The sequence below is a fragment of the Pristis pectinata genome, chromosome 9, assembly GCF_009764475.1.
Source record: "Pristis pectinata isolate sPriPec2 chromosome 9, sPriPec2.1.pri, whole genome shotgun sequence".
Taxonomy (NCBI): domain Eukaryota; kingdom Metazoa; phylum Chordata; class Chondrichthyes; order Rhinopristiformes; family Pristidae; genus Pristis; species Pristis pectinata.
In genome coordinates, this window is record NC_067413.1 from 87,327,297 (window position 1) to 87,344,003 (window position 16,707).

The window sequence follows — 16,707 nt, forward strand, 5'->3', positions numbered from 1 at the left end:
TTCACCTCCACAAAGAACACCTTTTTGAACCCTAACAGAGCCTACTCTTTCCATAGTCATCCTCTTATTCTCTATGGAATTATAAAACATATTTAGGCTTTCTCTGATTTTACTTGCCTGTATTTTTTCATGCCCCCTCCTTCCTGCTACATCTCCTATGCTCTTCGGAATTGACACAGACTTTCCTTTTCCTCTTGTATTACTCTCCATGCATTCTACCATCCAATGGATTATAGACCAGGAGTCCCTCTTTTTTTTGAAAGGCACTCATTGATCTGACAGCAATTTACCTTAAGTAGCTATATTTCTTGTTCATTTTTACTAAATCAATTCTTAGCTTAGTAAAATTTGAATTCCCCCAGTTTTAAAAATGTTACTCCTATCTTTGTCCTTTTCCATAACAAAGCCAACTGAATTATGATCACGACGGTAAAGCTTCTCTGCTGCTCGTACTCCTTACACCTGCCCAACTTTAGAACTTGAAGCTACATCCAGATTTGTCAAGCTTGCTGCATACTGATTAACAAAGTTCCTTGAACTTTGTGCTCTTATACTTTTTACATTGATTATATCCCAGCTAATATTAGGGTGAGAAAGCCTGTCATTTATTTATTCTAAGTATGCAATGTATTAATTTATTAATTGTGCCTTATTAACACTATTGCAACTGAGGTGGTTAGTATGGGAAGGAAAGGAAACTGAGTGATGTTGAGCCCTGTTTAACTTATCTCTTCTACACCATTCACATTTTACTTCCTTTGTCACAGGTGGGAACTATCAGAGTCATGTGTCAGATATTTATTATAATCTTCCTGCCAGCCACAGCACATTTTTTCTGTGTGTATTCTTATGGGAACAAATTTCAAAAGTACTTATAATTAACTCAATCATTTACATAGGTTTTACACAGTACAAAAGGAATTTAATTATCTTTTTTATCCTTTAAACTTATTGTTAGGTAATTAAACTGAACACTAAAATTATTCTTAATTGGGACTTTTGTTGACATCAATGCAAATGTTAATGAATAGACTCAATTGTTTGAACAACATTAAAATCAAATATATAATTCAGTGAATTCTAATAATCACACACACAACAATGCATATTTTATATGAACACAATAGATAAACATGCAAAAGTGTCATGAAAACTCATTGTTGCAATGTTTATCTTAATGAATTTTAAATAGTAATTAAATGGAACATAATCTTCCACTTCTACTGTTCACCAATCTTTAATTTTCTTCCCTCTACATTTTATAAAGGCCTAAAATGGCAACTATTTTTGTGTAGAAACTTTATGGTGAGTAATGAGAGATTATTTACCCCTGAAGCTGTAATAACGGACCAATAATCACACATCTGCATTTCTAGCAGGACTGCAACAAGGAATAGGAACGATAGCCAATTTTCTGTCTTAGCTTGCTGATCAGAGGCCTATTGTAACATCTTCGTGAATGAGATTAGTTACCTCAGTACAAGGACTGAATTTAGGACATGACTGATCTGTACAGCTCAGCTACTTGCTGCTTAAATCCCTAGAGCAAATTTTTAATGTCACTGTAACATATAAAGTACGTGAGGGGACACTCGTTATAAATAGATTATAATCTATTAACCAAGTAAGAATGATTTTGTGTTCCATCAAGGAAAATACTTTAAGACTTCCCCAGTAGTTAGATGGGGTAATGTTCCCCAACATCCTTAGGCCAGTAACCTGCTACAGTAGAAGTTGAAATTGTGTGGGTTCTGGAATCTGTGGAAATCCACCAGGTGTCAGATTACTGTCTAAAGAAAGATGGTGAAAATTACCCACTGCATCACTGGGAATATCCATAATATTCTTCTTGATGCAATACAGAATGGCTCTTAGTCTGAAATCAGGTTCCAATGTGCTCACTGTCTATTTTGGCTATCTTACTTTATAAGCTGTAACTAGTGTTGAGTTGTATTTTGGATAAAGGAAAAAAAGCTCTAAAATGAGGAATTCTGGAAACACTATTTTTGGTATTTAGAAGAGATAATTCTGTCTGCAAATGACCAATCTGTTGCCACATCTAATTTCACAAAGTAAATTAAATATATCCTGCAGAAAATCTTCTACCTTCTACAAATTTATATGAATGACTTGCTCATTAATAAAGTAGATTCAGTGATCCGAATTGTACTAGGCATTCATACATTCTCATGTTACTTCCTCGCACTTGTTTTACTTCTCCTGCTGTCCCTGGTATCACTGTTTCTATTTCTTGTATTGCCACAATTACCTACAAAAATTGAAAACATTTTAAAAAACACAAAAAATTTGATGAGGTCTGAATTATTCAAATATAATTATGGCACATAGCATCGCCACTACCCAAAAAGCTTTTGAATCAGAAATTCCATCATGGAGATCCGTGTCCCAGTCCAAACAGATTTAGGTAGGACGTTTTCCTTTTCCCATCCAGTGCAAGTTAAGTAACTGGAATTCATTTTGCAGGTGCTCTAGTTTATGCCACAATTTTCCATTTTTCGTTTGTAGTGGTCAATGTAGTTACTGAACAGAAAGAGTTGGAAAATCTATCTTTACATGCATTAAATATCAGGTGACATTACAACATGCATCAGATAATAAAACATTAACTTAACTTTCTGATTAATTATAAAAAGCAACGGTTTTGTATTTTTTTGCTTCTTAATACTTCAAATTCCAGAAGCAATTCCCACTGGTGCCAGGTTCTTGACGGTCAGAAATTGCAACCAATGCTTGAAATAAAGGTGCAAATTGAAAAATCCAGTCACATTTACAACTAAAATACATAGTCACTTGTGCCTCTGCTGAAAGGAATATGTTTGAAATGAAAGTCAAATTAGCAGCCATGCCAGCTCAATACTGTGACAAACGGTGAACCAATAAGTTTGCAGGAAATGGGGGTTTCATTTTTTTTACCTCTTCTTTGAAGATCTTTGCTTGTTCTTCACAACCAGGGAGAGTCTGCACAAAGTTTGCGACCTGAAATATGAAACAAGAAAGGAATATTTATTTTGAAATATAAAATGAGCTTGTTTGTATTGTCTCTGGACTTCCATGATTTCCAAAATACTTTATAGTTCATTAAGTATTTCTAAAGTGCGTGTCATTGTTGTAGGAAATGTAGGAGCTGATTTGTATACAGCAAGGTCGCATCAGCAGCAATGCGAAAGTAACCATCTAATTTGTTTACCGATGCTAGTTGAGGAATAATTATTGGATGGAAATGGTGATTAAAGCCTTCCTCTCCTTCCAGATTATTCTGAGATTGTTTGTGTTGTCTGTTGCAGACAGACTGTGCCCTGATTTAAAATCTCATCCTGAAGATGGCAGCTTTGTCAGTGCAAAACACACTCAGAACTGGACTGAAGTTCAGCCTTGCTCACGTGTCTGAAGAGGGACTTGAACCCACAAAGTTCCAACTCAGGGGCAAGGATGCTACCACTGAGAAATGGTTGATATCTCTCTCAGGATAATAGCATGTCTGAACCCTTGATATTTCTCAATATCCAGCCTAATTCCAGAAAGCAATATTTGCACAAGCATTGCAACTTTGGACTTGGGGTTGTCTGTAAATGTACATGAACCCTGGTGTCATATCCTGCTGCTTTCAGTTGTTCATGGAGCACATTATGAATATGGGATTAGTCATCTGCTTCATCCAAGTGCATATAGCAGGTGTATTGATATATGACATTGCTACAGTCTGGAAAAATGTCAAACCCAATAAGTTTAGAGATTAATGGGACCATGACATTTGATTTTAGGTGTTGATGTTAGAGAATATGGAACTCTGCAACAATCATCCCAGAAAAGCACCTGATTCACTTTAGGTTCCGCCTTTTCTGATAAGAGAGAGCAGAACGTTAGTAGTTGTGCAAAATATATTTGGGTGATCTGTATATCATGGTTGGATTGCCAGCAGTGTGTGCAAATTATGGGGACCCAGGGCTTGCAGCAATAGAAAATATGCAGATGAGATAAACCTGTAATTATTAGACAGGGTTTCTGATTGGTAGTGATCACTGGTAGGTGGATGAAGAGAATTTGTTGGATTCAGAATGAGGCTAGAACTGGTTTGTGAAATAAGACATTATCTAATGCATTCATTGCTGTTGACCACTCATTGAACTCGAGGATCTTCTTCCTACAGGATAAAAATGGATAATGGAGAAATAATTTTTCTGTTTCTGAGAGTTAGTGTACATAACTTACTGATTGCAATGAATGGAAAAGAATTGAAGATGACCTACTGTTGGAGCACAGGATGCAGAAAACACATGTCATTCAGACTGAAATTAAGTAGATGGGCATCTCTAGAGATTTTTACACTGTTGATATTCTGACTTTTACTCACGGTATGTGGAAAGACAACAACATTTTAAAGACATCTGATTATTATCTTTTGCTGAGAATATTGGTTTGTTCTGTTTCTTGGCTTTGTGGTTTGACTAGAAATTTACAATGTAAGCACAACATTGTGTTGCTATAGTGAACTAAAACTGATCAGGAAGGCCCCAAAATTTGGTGGGTCAGGATTCCAGAGCAGTGTCCAGAAGTCACATTCAGGAAACTTTAAATATTTTTCACCAGCCTGAGTGACCAAGCTGCCTGTCAAGTGGGTAAACTGCAAAAGATGTTGCAGCTCAGGAACAGTCAGACTTAGTGGAGCAACATGGATACAGTATATTTAGGTTCGAGTGATCATCTGTAGTGGTGGTTGGTGTGTGTGGGGAATGGTGGAAGAAGGGGAGCATAGATAAGGTGGATGGTCACAGTCTTTTTCCCAGGAAAGGGGAGTCTAAAACTAGAGGTCATAGATTTAAGGTGAGAGGGGAAAGATTTAAAGGCGATCTAAGGGGGAACACAGAGCGTAGTGGATATGTGGAATGAGCTGCCTGAGGCAGGTACAATTACAACATTTAGAAGACATTTGGATAGGTACCTGTATAGGAAAGGTTTAGGGGGAATACGGGCCAAATGCAGGCAAATGGGATTAGCTCAGGTAGGCAACTTGGATGAGTTGGGCTGCAAGGCCTGTTTCCATACTGTATAACTCTGTGACTCCATAGTGCCACACTCAAGGGAAAGATAGAAAACCAGAAATAGTCCTCTACAGATTGCACAAATGATTGGGATGATAAGGTCATCAACATCAAAGCATCCCTGACCATTGGAGATGATGAGCTCCCAGCCAGCTGGTGATAGAATTACATAATCCCTGACCAACAACTCCTTCAATATGCGGTTACAGAACAGTACAGCCACAGGAACAGACCCCAGAGCCCATGATATCTGTGCCGACCATGATGTCAATTTAAACTAATCCCATCATGTGATTAATATCCCTGAAGCCCTGCTTGTTCATGTGCCTATCGTATCTGCTTCCACCACTTCTCTGGCAGCAGGTCCCAGGCACCTCCCACGCTCTGTGTAAAAAGCTTGCCTCACAAATCTCCTTTAAACTTTCCCCCTCCGGTATTTGATATTTCCAAAAGACCCTAACTATCTCCCTGTCTATGCCTCTCATAATTTTATATACTTCTCTCTTCTCCCCTCTCCCATCGGCAGAATATACAAAAGCTTACAAGCAAATACCACCAGACTTGAGGAAAGCTTCTATCCTACTGTTATCAGACTCTTGAATGGCCTCTCATACGCTAAAGATGAATTCTTCATCTCCCAACCTACCTTGTCATGGCCCTTGCACTTTATTTGTTTACATGCACTGCACATTCTCTGCAGCTGTAACACTATATTCTGCACTCTATTTTCTTTTTACTACCTCAATGTACTTACATATGGCCTGATCTGCCTGGATGGCACGCAGAAAATCTTTTTTCACTGTATCTCGGTACATGTGATAATAATAAACCAATACTTCTATTAGATCGTCCCTCAGCCCCAGCGCTCCTGAGAAGAAAAATCCAAGTTTATCCAACTACTCCTTCTTGCTCATACTCTCTAATCTAGGCAACATCCTGGTGAATCTTTTGCACCCTCTCCAAAGCCTGCACATCCTTCCTGTAACGCAGCGACTCAAACTGCACACAATACTCCAAAGGTGAACCTCACCGAAGTTTAACTATTTGTAACATGACTTCCCAACTTTTGTAGTCAACACCCTGATTGATAAAGGCAAGTATACACCTTCTTTACCAACCTGTCTACTTGTGTTGTCACTTTCAGGGAGCTATGGACTTGCAATTTATTTTATTAATTTTATTTCTTCAGTGAAATCTGATACCTTTTATGCCATGATTAATTCATATTTTTTCTCTCCAACGGGACCTTCAATTGTGTTGATGGATTACCTGATAATGAATCCTTAGAGGATATGTCATCAAGCAACTCTTGCTTACACTTTGGTGGGACCAGTTAGACCAGTTGTTGAGCTTTTACCTGGTAACAGAATCACATCTTCAGATGGTAATGAAGAGAACAGTTTTAAAGACTGGATTGGAGGATTTAGCTCTTCATCAGCTGGATACCAATGTTGCACACTGGACCATCAATGACAAGGGATATCATTGAAAGTTACCAGAAAATGTGCAATGTATCTAAAGTCCTTCAAAGCACACCAACAAAAGGCTGCAGATTGAGCATGGAGCTATAGCATACTTTCTAGGGTATTGGGTTGATGTTGCAGGATATTGTAATGTTGTCTTTTCCATGAACAGAGGGACCTGTTCCATGGAACATCAAATTCTCCAATCACGCGAGCCTAGTTAGATACCTCGCTTTTCACCTCACCTCAGTCTCTCACTCACTTGCGTCAAAGTGTCATGGATCCATACAGCACTGAAACAGGCCCTTCAGCTCACCGAGTCAGCACTGTCCTTAAGCATATATTTATATTATTCCTACATTAATCCCAGTTTATTCTTCCCACATTGCCATCAACCGCCACTAGATCCTACTCTTCGTCTAGACACTAAGGGGCAATTTACAGTGACGAATTAACCTTTAAACCTGAGGAAACTGGAGCATCCAGAGACTCACCACTTTAACATGTGGTCGGCCCATGAGATGTAGAAAGGGAAGAGAGGGCATGGAAGTTGCAACTCACTCAAAACACATTCATTTCCCATCTGTTGTTACCCCCTCACCTTCCCAAGTACCCTATATGCTGCCTGCCTCTCACAGATGCGGTTGGACCAATATTTGGCACTGCCCTTTTGGGCTCTAGTATGTAGAGATCATCATCCTTGAGTAGGTCAGGTTGGAGCAAAGATCTGAGCAGCCTGCTGCAAAGGGATGAGAATGAAAGGAAGAATAAAGCTCTGCAGTTTGCATTGGGTGTAGGAGAAAATGTTACATTTCCTATCTTTCGTTGGATTGCATCAAACTTATTATTCTGCATCATTTTCCTGCAAATTATTGCTGGGAGGCAACTCATCTTTTCATTTGTTTGTAGATAAGTGGGAAGATATGAACTTATGGGACCAGTGGGGGTTTAATAATAGGTAATTGGCTGGTTTTGGCTCAATACTTTGTTTCAACTACATTGGGAAGTGAAGCATTGCGGTTGGCTTTGACACTAACTTGAAGGCTGGCTCAACATCTTGACAAATGTAAGAGATTCAACAAAGTCTTCCACAGTGCTTGGTAGTGGTTTGGGAGAAAAGGCTAATATGTGAGCAGCAAACCTTCCCACAGTGGCTAAAGGTCCACTTGCCAGATGGTGGATGGCGTAGAATCCATATCCTGGCTTTCCTGTGGGTCCCAGTCTGGACTCATTGATGGGTCTCCACAATGACTGCCTCAGCATTGACCTGGCTTTACCAATCTGAATGTTTATGAGTTGAATTATTTTCTATCTGCTTACAGGAAAAAACATTGCTGGTGAGCCCAGCTTTTATTACCCATTGTGAAGGTGGTGGTGAGCTGCTTTCTTGAAGTGCATTAGTCCTTCTGATCAAGGTACTCCCACAGTACAATGATCAGAAGGTAAGGTGTACACCATGTAGCCATGGTGAGAAGGTAATGGAGGAAATTAATTTTTTAATTTATTATAAAATTGTTTATTATTAAGAAATTTAGTATGATGAATTCTGTGTTTATCAATCAAGTTGATTGCTTTATTCTAAACAGTTCTAAGTTCTTAAGTGTTAATGGAGTTGGCTCTTCCCATTCCATCACACTCCTGACTTGCCTGTAGAAGGTGGAAAAGTTTTTAGGGAGTCTGGTGGCAAGTCTCAGGCTCAGAAAATCCAACCTTTGGCCTGCTGTTATCGCCACAGTCTGAGCAATAGTACAAGCAATGTCAACCATGCACAGTCCTTTGATGTAATTGGCACTGCCAGTAGTATAACTCAGATTATCAACATGTAACTGCAACTTAAGATATTAATGTAGTCTGACAATGTTTGTAGAAAATTCTTCAGTTTGACATTAATGAAATTGACAATAGCACCTTCAACTGAAATTGCCATCAATCAATGATATCACAAACCAATTGAAATATACCTGTATCAATGTCAAAACATCAACTCAATGTCAGAGTTCTTTTCACTTGCTAATGTGATAATATTTCAGAAAACAAACATGATAACACAATTAATAAACAAGTCCACGTTTAACCCTCATATCTTGCATTTCACGCATCAAGTATCATGAAGTCATTTTGAATACTGAGATTTCAATGAGATGTTAGAATGTTAAAGCATTCAACATCCAGCTACAAATGTACAACTGTTTACATTAAGCATAATCTGGCCACAGTAAATTTATAAACTTTTTTTGAGACATTTTTAATCTCTTCATAGGTCTGAATTATGCTACTGATTTGCAGCTGACTGAATGGGGCTTTGTGGGAGGTGCAACCATCACATTATGTTGTACTGCCTCAGATTATCCTGTTAATAAACGCACAAACTGTGTTTATTTTGTAAAAGGAACTGCCAACTTTCTTGCATTATAAAAATAAACAGCATGTGTCTATAATTTGGAGACCAGCTGTGCTTTCAAGGTCTACACTTTTTTTGGATAATACTGTATGAGAAACAGTACATCCTATTTTAACTTCAGCTTGCCATTCTTAACTGAGTGGATGGAAGAATCAGTGGTAGAATAATATTCCAGGTATCCTGAAACTTACTGGACATAATATAGTCACCAGATCATACAATCTATAGCAACAAATTATTTTAAAATGATTTTGTGTCAATGTGTTTTTGTTTAGCTTACATCAAATGTTAACAAAGGAAAAAAAAACACACTTGCCTATATATATCAATGCAACCAAATAGGCAAATTTCTTCCAACAATGAACATAGGTCTGAAAATTAGGCTACAATGTTATAGTATCATCAACCCAACACATTCGCTGAAAGTGAGGTTCTGCACTGTGAATGGAGCCTTCAGAATTACAACTCAAAGGTAAAGCACGATTCCTGATGCAGTTATGTAAATGCAATTGGTGTTATAAATTGGACAACTTCTAAACAATCAATGTGAAATGCGGCTAACGTTAACAATAATTTCAAGTTAATGCTGGTTTTAAAAGAACAGTAACTTTTCTTATGTAGAGACAGGGAATGAATCAATCCATTCTTGTCTAGTAGTGGGGAATCTTGACTGACTTTTTCAATCCAGATTTATTTATCTTTCTATTAGGTAAATTATTTGTTGACACCTGATCAAATTAGAAGATTTCCTTATATTAATTCAGATCCAGTGCTTGAAAATAAAAGTGAATGCTCAATATTTTAGGAACTTTATTTACAGATTCTGTGTCAGGCACAAAATCTCACTTTTTATCATTTTTAATGACCAAGGGGAATTTATTAGATGTAATAGAATTGCTCCAATTTTCCATTGCTGCAATTTTCCACTTTGAATTGCAATAGTAGTTTGAAGCTAGCCACTCTCTCTGGGATTCTTTCTCCCTACTCCAGGTAATTCTTTTTAACTTTGAAAAATGGCATCTTCATTTTTATTTGCAAACTCCTGTTCCTTCTTTCATCCATCCCCAATATGGTTTAATCCAAATTAACTATTCTTAATTATTTTTGTGCAATGGCCTTTATCTTCCTCATTCTTTGGGCTAATAAAACTCAGTTTGGTATCACTTTTTCTTTTCAAACATAAGAAATAGGAGTCGAGTTGGTCACAAGGATCCGCAAGCCTGCTCTGCCATTCCGTTAGATCATGGCTGATCCTGTGTCATGTCCGCCTTCCTGCTTGAGTAGGGTCCAAAAGTTTAGTGACCTCAGCCTTGAATGTACTCATTGACTGAGCAACCACCCTCTGAGACAGAGTTCTCTGCCTAAAGAAATGTTTTCTAATTTCAGATCTAAATGGTTGACTCCTTATTGAAAATTATGCTCCTTGTTCCAGATTCTTCAGCTTGAGGAAACAGCCTTTCAAAACCTATAGTAAAACTCCAATAATCTGGCAATCCTGGGACTTTGGTAGTGCTGGACTGGTAGATTTTTGGACTGGTAGATTTGTGGACTGATTGATTCTATTTCTGTTGATACCACAAACAAAATTTTAATTTGCTTTCTTTTAGAAAGTGTTATAAATTTTTCCAAAGAATCAGTGAATTTGGTATTAGTTTATTATTGTCACATGTACCGAGATAACAGTGAAAAGCTTTTGCGTGTCATCCAGACAGATCATGCCATTCATAATTACATTGAGGTAGTAAAAGAAAACAGAATGCAAAATATAGTGTTGCAATTACAGAGAAAGTGCAGGTAGACAAATAGAGTGCGAGGGCTATGACGAAGTAGATTGGGAGATCAAGAGTTCATCTTTTAGTCTATGAGAGGTCCATTCAAGAATCTGATAACAGAGCAATAGAGGCTGTCTTCAAATCTGGTGGTAGGTGCTCTCAAGCTTTTGTATGTTCTGCCCCTTGGGACAGGGGCGAAGAGAGAATGACCAGGATAGGAGGGGTCCCTGATTATGTTAGCTGCTTTAATGAGAGTGTGGGAAACAAAAGCTAGTGAGGTTAAAGGGAACTCTGGAAACAGGGCCCTGGTGAGTTTAAAATGAGGTCCTGGTGTATGTAAAAGGAGTATTGGAACAGACCCTTGGTGAGTTTAAAAGAAGCATAGGAATGGGCACCAGTTTGAAAAGAGTGTGGGAACAGGGCCCTGGTGAGCTTAAAGTCAATGCAGGAAACAGGGCTGCGGTGAGTTCAATAGGAGCACAGGAACAGGGCCCCGGTGAGTTTAAAGAGACCCAGGTGCCAAACCATCGGGTTTTCTGAACAATGGGATAGTTAATTGGTGTACCTTGTCAATCTCACTCAGAATCTTGTATTTCTTGTATTCTTCTCAACTCCAGTAAATATTAGGAAATCTTACTCAAAATCAGCCTTTCCTACCATGATAGTTTTCTAATTTCAGACCTATCAGCTTGGGTTGTCAAAGAAAATAAAATGGTATACCCTTTTCTATCAATGTCTGCTGATGTAACAATGAAGTAATTTGCTTTATTTTCTGTTTTAATTACTGAGAAGCCAAGATGAATGAAAAAGCCAGTGGAAATAGTGGAATATCTCTTCACCTGCCCCACCCAAGGCACTGAACCATTCATACTGGACTTGCTCATGAACCTTGAAATGTACAAATCACTGCAAAAAACATGGCCGATATCTGGTTCACCATGGTCAAATGAGAAATGCATCCCACAAAGCCATAAGTATGGAAGTTCTGGCTATTTATAGTACCAAGGCAGTTTGTGGTCAACTTGCATCTAGTTGCTGCTCCAACTGCACTTAAAAACTGAGCAGGGGCTTAACGGTTTGAAAATATTGTGATCGTAGCCCCGACTACTTTCTGCTGCTGTTGATTTTCGGCTGAGTTTTCAGCTAGAACTCGATCTCTTGTATGAAACGCGCAAATTGGGTCAACAGACACCATTCAGATCTTTTTCCATCTGTACTACCAAACTATTTTAATCCTTACTCTGTTCCACCAAATATGAGCAGTTCAAGTCGAGAAAGGATGATTTAGAGCTATACAAAGCAGAATCTCCTGCTTTTTTTTACGATGTATTTGTTGTCTTGATAGCAATGCCTACATCCCAGCATTTACTGCCCATGCTGAGCAGTCCATGAGAAGGTGCTGCAGTCCCTGTGGTGAAGGTATACCCACAGTGCTTTTAGTGTATGTTCAAGCAATTAGGTCCCATCGGCAATAAAGAGCGATAGAATTTCATGTCAGGATGGGGGATTGAGGAAGAACTTTCAGATGGTGCCTTTCCCATGCACTTGCAGCCATTTTCCTTTTTGTTGTAGATTTGGGACGTGCTGTCCGAGGAGCCATAGAGTTGAGGCATGGAGACACAAGAGACTGCAGGTGCTCAGCTGGAGGTGCAGCTAGTTGTGGAGCACAAGTCGTCAGCATTACTTGCTGGAATATTGTCCGGATCCACAGTCTTTGTTTGTTCAGTGTCTTGGATGTTTTCATATTATAGCATTGAATCAAATTGGCTGAATCCAGGCATCCATAATAGCAGCGACCTCAGGAAGAGGTCGAGATTAATCATCCACTAGGTTTGTCTGGCTGAAGATGGTGAAGGGTACTTTAGCCTTCTCTTTGTCATTCAAATGTTGGGCTCCATCATCACTGAGGATGAGATTGTTCTTCAAGTTTCTTTGTGTGCCCCCCACACCCCTACTTCCTCCTGTCCATTGGTTAATTTTCCACCTCCACTCACAATTGGAGGTAATAGGACAACAGAGTTTTGATTTAGTTAGTTAGTTATGGGATTGCAGTGTTTCAGTTTCACCTTGTTGGTATCTCATTTTAGATACTGTATTGGACTTCCTCTTCCACATTCCTCATTGAACCAGGGTTGGCCCTCTAACTCTCTGGTAATGGTAGTGTGAGGTATATGTCAGGACAAGAGATTACAAATTGGGGAAGTACAGTTCAGCTGCTTGTCTTGCCCCAAAATGCCTCATGAATGCCTAATTTTGAGCTGCCATATATGTTCTGTATCCATTCTCATTTAGCAATACAGCATGAGTATGCAGTGGTCACTCCTAGCTTCACTGTCATAGAAAAATGCATCCACAACATTTGGCAAGATTGATATCAGTGGAGAAATGCCTTGTGTTGTTCCATCTGCCACAGACAATCTGGCAACTGTGTTCTTCAGAACTCACAGTTTGCTACAACTGAGTAATTTGCTAGGCCATTTCACAGGACAGTTAAAAGTCAACCACATTGCTGAGGTCCTGCAGTGATACCTACAGCGCTGTTGGGTCAGGAGTTTAAGCAATTAGATCCAGTGTGAAGCAACATTATACTTCCACATCCTGATGGGTTAATGGCAGTGGATTCCCCTCCTGAAAGAACACTAGTGAATTAGGCATTTTTTTTTTAACAACAACGTGGTAATTTTGTGATAACAATTATGGATATTAGCATTTCTTTTAAATTGAATTTAATTTCCTTTGCTAACATGGTGGTTTCCATATCTGGACCAATAGTCAAGGCCTCTGCTAATTAAATCAGCAATTTAACCATTATGTTTCCATTCCAACTGTTTTCACTTAATAGTATCTTGAGCAGAGACATTTTTCTATAAGTTTCTCCAAGGATTTTTCACTTTAAGGAATTTGAAAGTTCTTGTGGCTCCTGCTGTGAACTCTGAGCTTCTGCTGTTTACTGCTCCATGCTGTCACTGCGTGCCATACACAATATGCACTTCCCCCTTCACCAGTTCCTCCAGGCATTTGAAAAGTAGCTCCTTTGCCTGATTTTTAATTGGAGAACAGCCCATGGAGATGATCTCCTGCACTTATTACATGTTACTGACAGTCTATAAAGTTATGTGGACTTCCTCTGACAACTCTGAACTCATTGTTGTAAATCACTTGCTATATGTATATGTAAAGTCAGAACTTCCTCTAACCAGTAACTCCAGTCCAGTGCATCAAAGCAAATATGGACAGAACCAAGTGAAACTATGGGTTTTTCAGTCAGAGTTGGTTGCAAGTTGCACATTTACTGCCCCAGCTCTCCAGGTAAAAAAGGCATCTCTTTCCGAAGTATGGAAGCTCAGTCCAAAAATGCACTTAATTGATTGTACTCTCCAGGGCTGCCTACAGGAAACAGGCCTTTTGGTCCAATTCGTCCATGCCTACCAAGGTACCTACACAAGCCAATTCCATCTGTCTGCATCTGGGTTATATCTTTGAAATTCTCTTGCTCAAAGGGTGGTGGAAGAAACTTGAGGTTCAATCAGTGTTTCATGTGGGTACAATGATTTCCCCACCATATCTTATGGGGATGGAGCTCAAGATGCATCTTCCCATTCAAAAAAATGTTGGAAGATAACATACACAAAGAATTAGCAAACATTTCCAGGCCTCTCAGTCTTCTGTTCATCCTATTAGGTAAAGATAAATCCATGCTTCTCTTTTCCATTACAGTGCCTTCTACTCTGATCTCCAACAGTGTTCAAGGATACCTTCATTATTAAGATAAAAAGCTTCCATTCAACTACCTTCCAGCCAACCTTTCCTCTTGATGACTCTGTTTTTCTTCTGGTTAGCCTCACACCGATCCTTGTCCCATACACTTTACTAAAATACTTTCTGCAAATCCAGGCAACAGAAAGCAAGAATATTTTTAGTCTGAACATTCTCAATTCATCAAGACATGGAGAAAGCTCTTCCAAGGTTTTGTATGCTTTCTACTCTGCACTAAGCTTCACTGGCCCATCATTCCATCCCTGTTGAACTAGACAGATTTCTGGTCCCCAGGTCTTAACGTTGAGTTAAAATCCCTCCAGAATTTCCTTGTAATTATAGCAAAAACTGTTGATGCTGTAAGTCCAAAACAAAAACAGGAAATGCTGGAACTAGCACACAAAGTGCTGGTGGAACTCAGTGGGTCAGGCAGCATCTACAGAGGGAAATGGACAGTCGATGTTTTGGGTCCAGACCCTTCACCTGGCAGTCCAGATGAAGGATCTTGACCTGAAATGTCGACTGTCCATTTCCCTCCATAGGTGCTGCCTGACCCACTGAGTTCCACCAGCACTTTGTGTGTTGCTCCAGATTCCAGCATCTGCAGTCTCGTGTCTCCAAATTCTGGAAGTACTCAGCATCAGTGAGGAGAGAGACAGTCGACGCCAGCAAAATCTCAGGACACAGGTTATTATCAACGTTCATTATAACCCAACAACTTATTCAGCTTTCTCAGCTGCCACTCCTCCCATCCTGCTTCCTGTGAGGACTCCATTCCATTTTCCTGGTTTCTCCATTTCCATCATAGATGGTCTGATGACAAGACTTTCCACTCCAGTGCTTTAAGATAGCTTCCTTTTTCCTTAACCATAGTTAAGGCTTTCCCTCTACCATAGTTGACAAGATTCTCAACCATATCTCTTGCTTTCATTCCCTCTCCTCCCAGACAGAACAAGGATAGGGTTCCCCTTGTCTTCACCTTCTACTCTATGAGCCTCCACATTCAATGGACCACCTTGTGTAATTTCCACCAAGTTCATGAGGTCCCACCACCAAACATATTTTATCCTGTTCCAACATTCCAAAGAGCCCATCACCTCCATGGCTCCCTGGTCCATTGCTTCACTCCCCTTCTTATAGCACTTGCCCATGCAACTGTGGAAGATGCAACACCTGCCCTTTTACCTCTTTCCTTCCGACCATTCAGGGACTCAAATGCTCCTTCTAGGTGAAGCAGCAATTGCCTTGCACTTCTTCCAATTCAAAGTACTGCATTTGGTGCTCACACCGTGGTCTCCTCCATAATGGAGGAACCAAACATCGAGTGGTTAACAGCTTTACACAAAACCTCTGTTTAGTTTGCAAGCATGATCTTGAACTTCACTACACGTCTCCATCCCACTCCCATCTCTCTGTTTTTGGCCTCCTACACTGCTCCAATAACACCCAATGTAAGCTTTAGGAACAGACTTGGTGTCTGTTGGAACAGACTTGGTGTCTAAAGCCCTCAGGACTTAATATTGATTTTAACAATATCAGGTAACCAGCCCCTTTTTATGCATCTCTTTGCACATCCCTTGATGTACCTCTGTGTTTCAAGTCGTTTTTTTTTATGTCTTTAACCACTAGTTTTTAAAGTAACTGTTGCCTTGACAACTTTGGTCTGTACCTTATCATAGTCATTCCCTCCAGTCTCTCCACTATCAGCCTTTCTGCAACTTCTAACACACTTGTTTTCTCACTCTTCCAGTGCCGATGACAGGTCTTCAACTCTGTTTCTCTCACCACTCTTGCTTGCTGTGCTAAATGCTTCCAGCATTTTCTGTTTTTGTTTTGGATGTCCTTGTAATCCTTCATTTAATGGCAGGCATGGTAGTGTAGCAGTTAGTATAATACTTTACAGCGCCAGCAACCCGGATTCAATTCCAGCCACTGTCTGTAAGAAGTTTGTACGTTCTCCCCGTGTCTGTGTGGGCTTCCTCCGGGTGCTCCGGTTTCCTCCCACTTTCCAAAGATGTACAGGTTAGGAAGTTGTGGGCATGCTATGTTGGTGCCGGAAGCGTGGCGACACTTGAGGGCTGCACCCAGAACACCCTATGCAAAAGATGCATTTCACTGTGTGTTTCGATGTACCTGTGACTAATAAAGATGCTTTATCTTATCTTGGGCACCCACTCATCTTCCCACCATTTGCACAATATCTGGTGGCTGTGCCATAGCCTACACCTACATCCCAGAGATTCTCTCCTGTTCTT

General features: G+C 39.6%; 1 protein-coding gene across 1 annotated transcript in view; it reads right to left on the bottom strand.

Moving 5' to 3' along the window:
- Nucleotides 1-16,707, bottom strand: part of LOC127574061 (lethal(3)malignant brain tumor-like protein 4) — a 238,484-nt gene that overhangs the window by 1,942 nt on the left and 219,835 nt on the right. Inside the window, exon 22 of the mRNA XM_052022685.1 lies at nucleotides 2,935-2,997. Within this exon, the coding sequence (XP_051878645.1) occupies nucleotides 2,935-2,997 (63 nt within the window). The remainder of the gene's footprint in view (nucleotides 1-2,934; nucleotides 2,998-16,707) is intronic.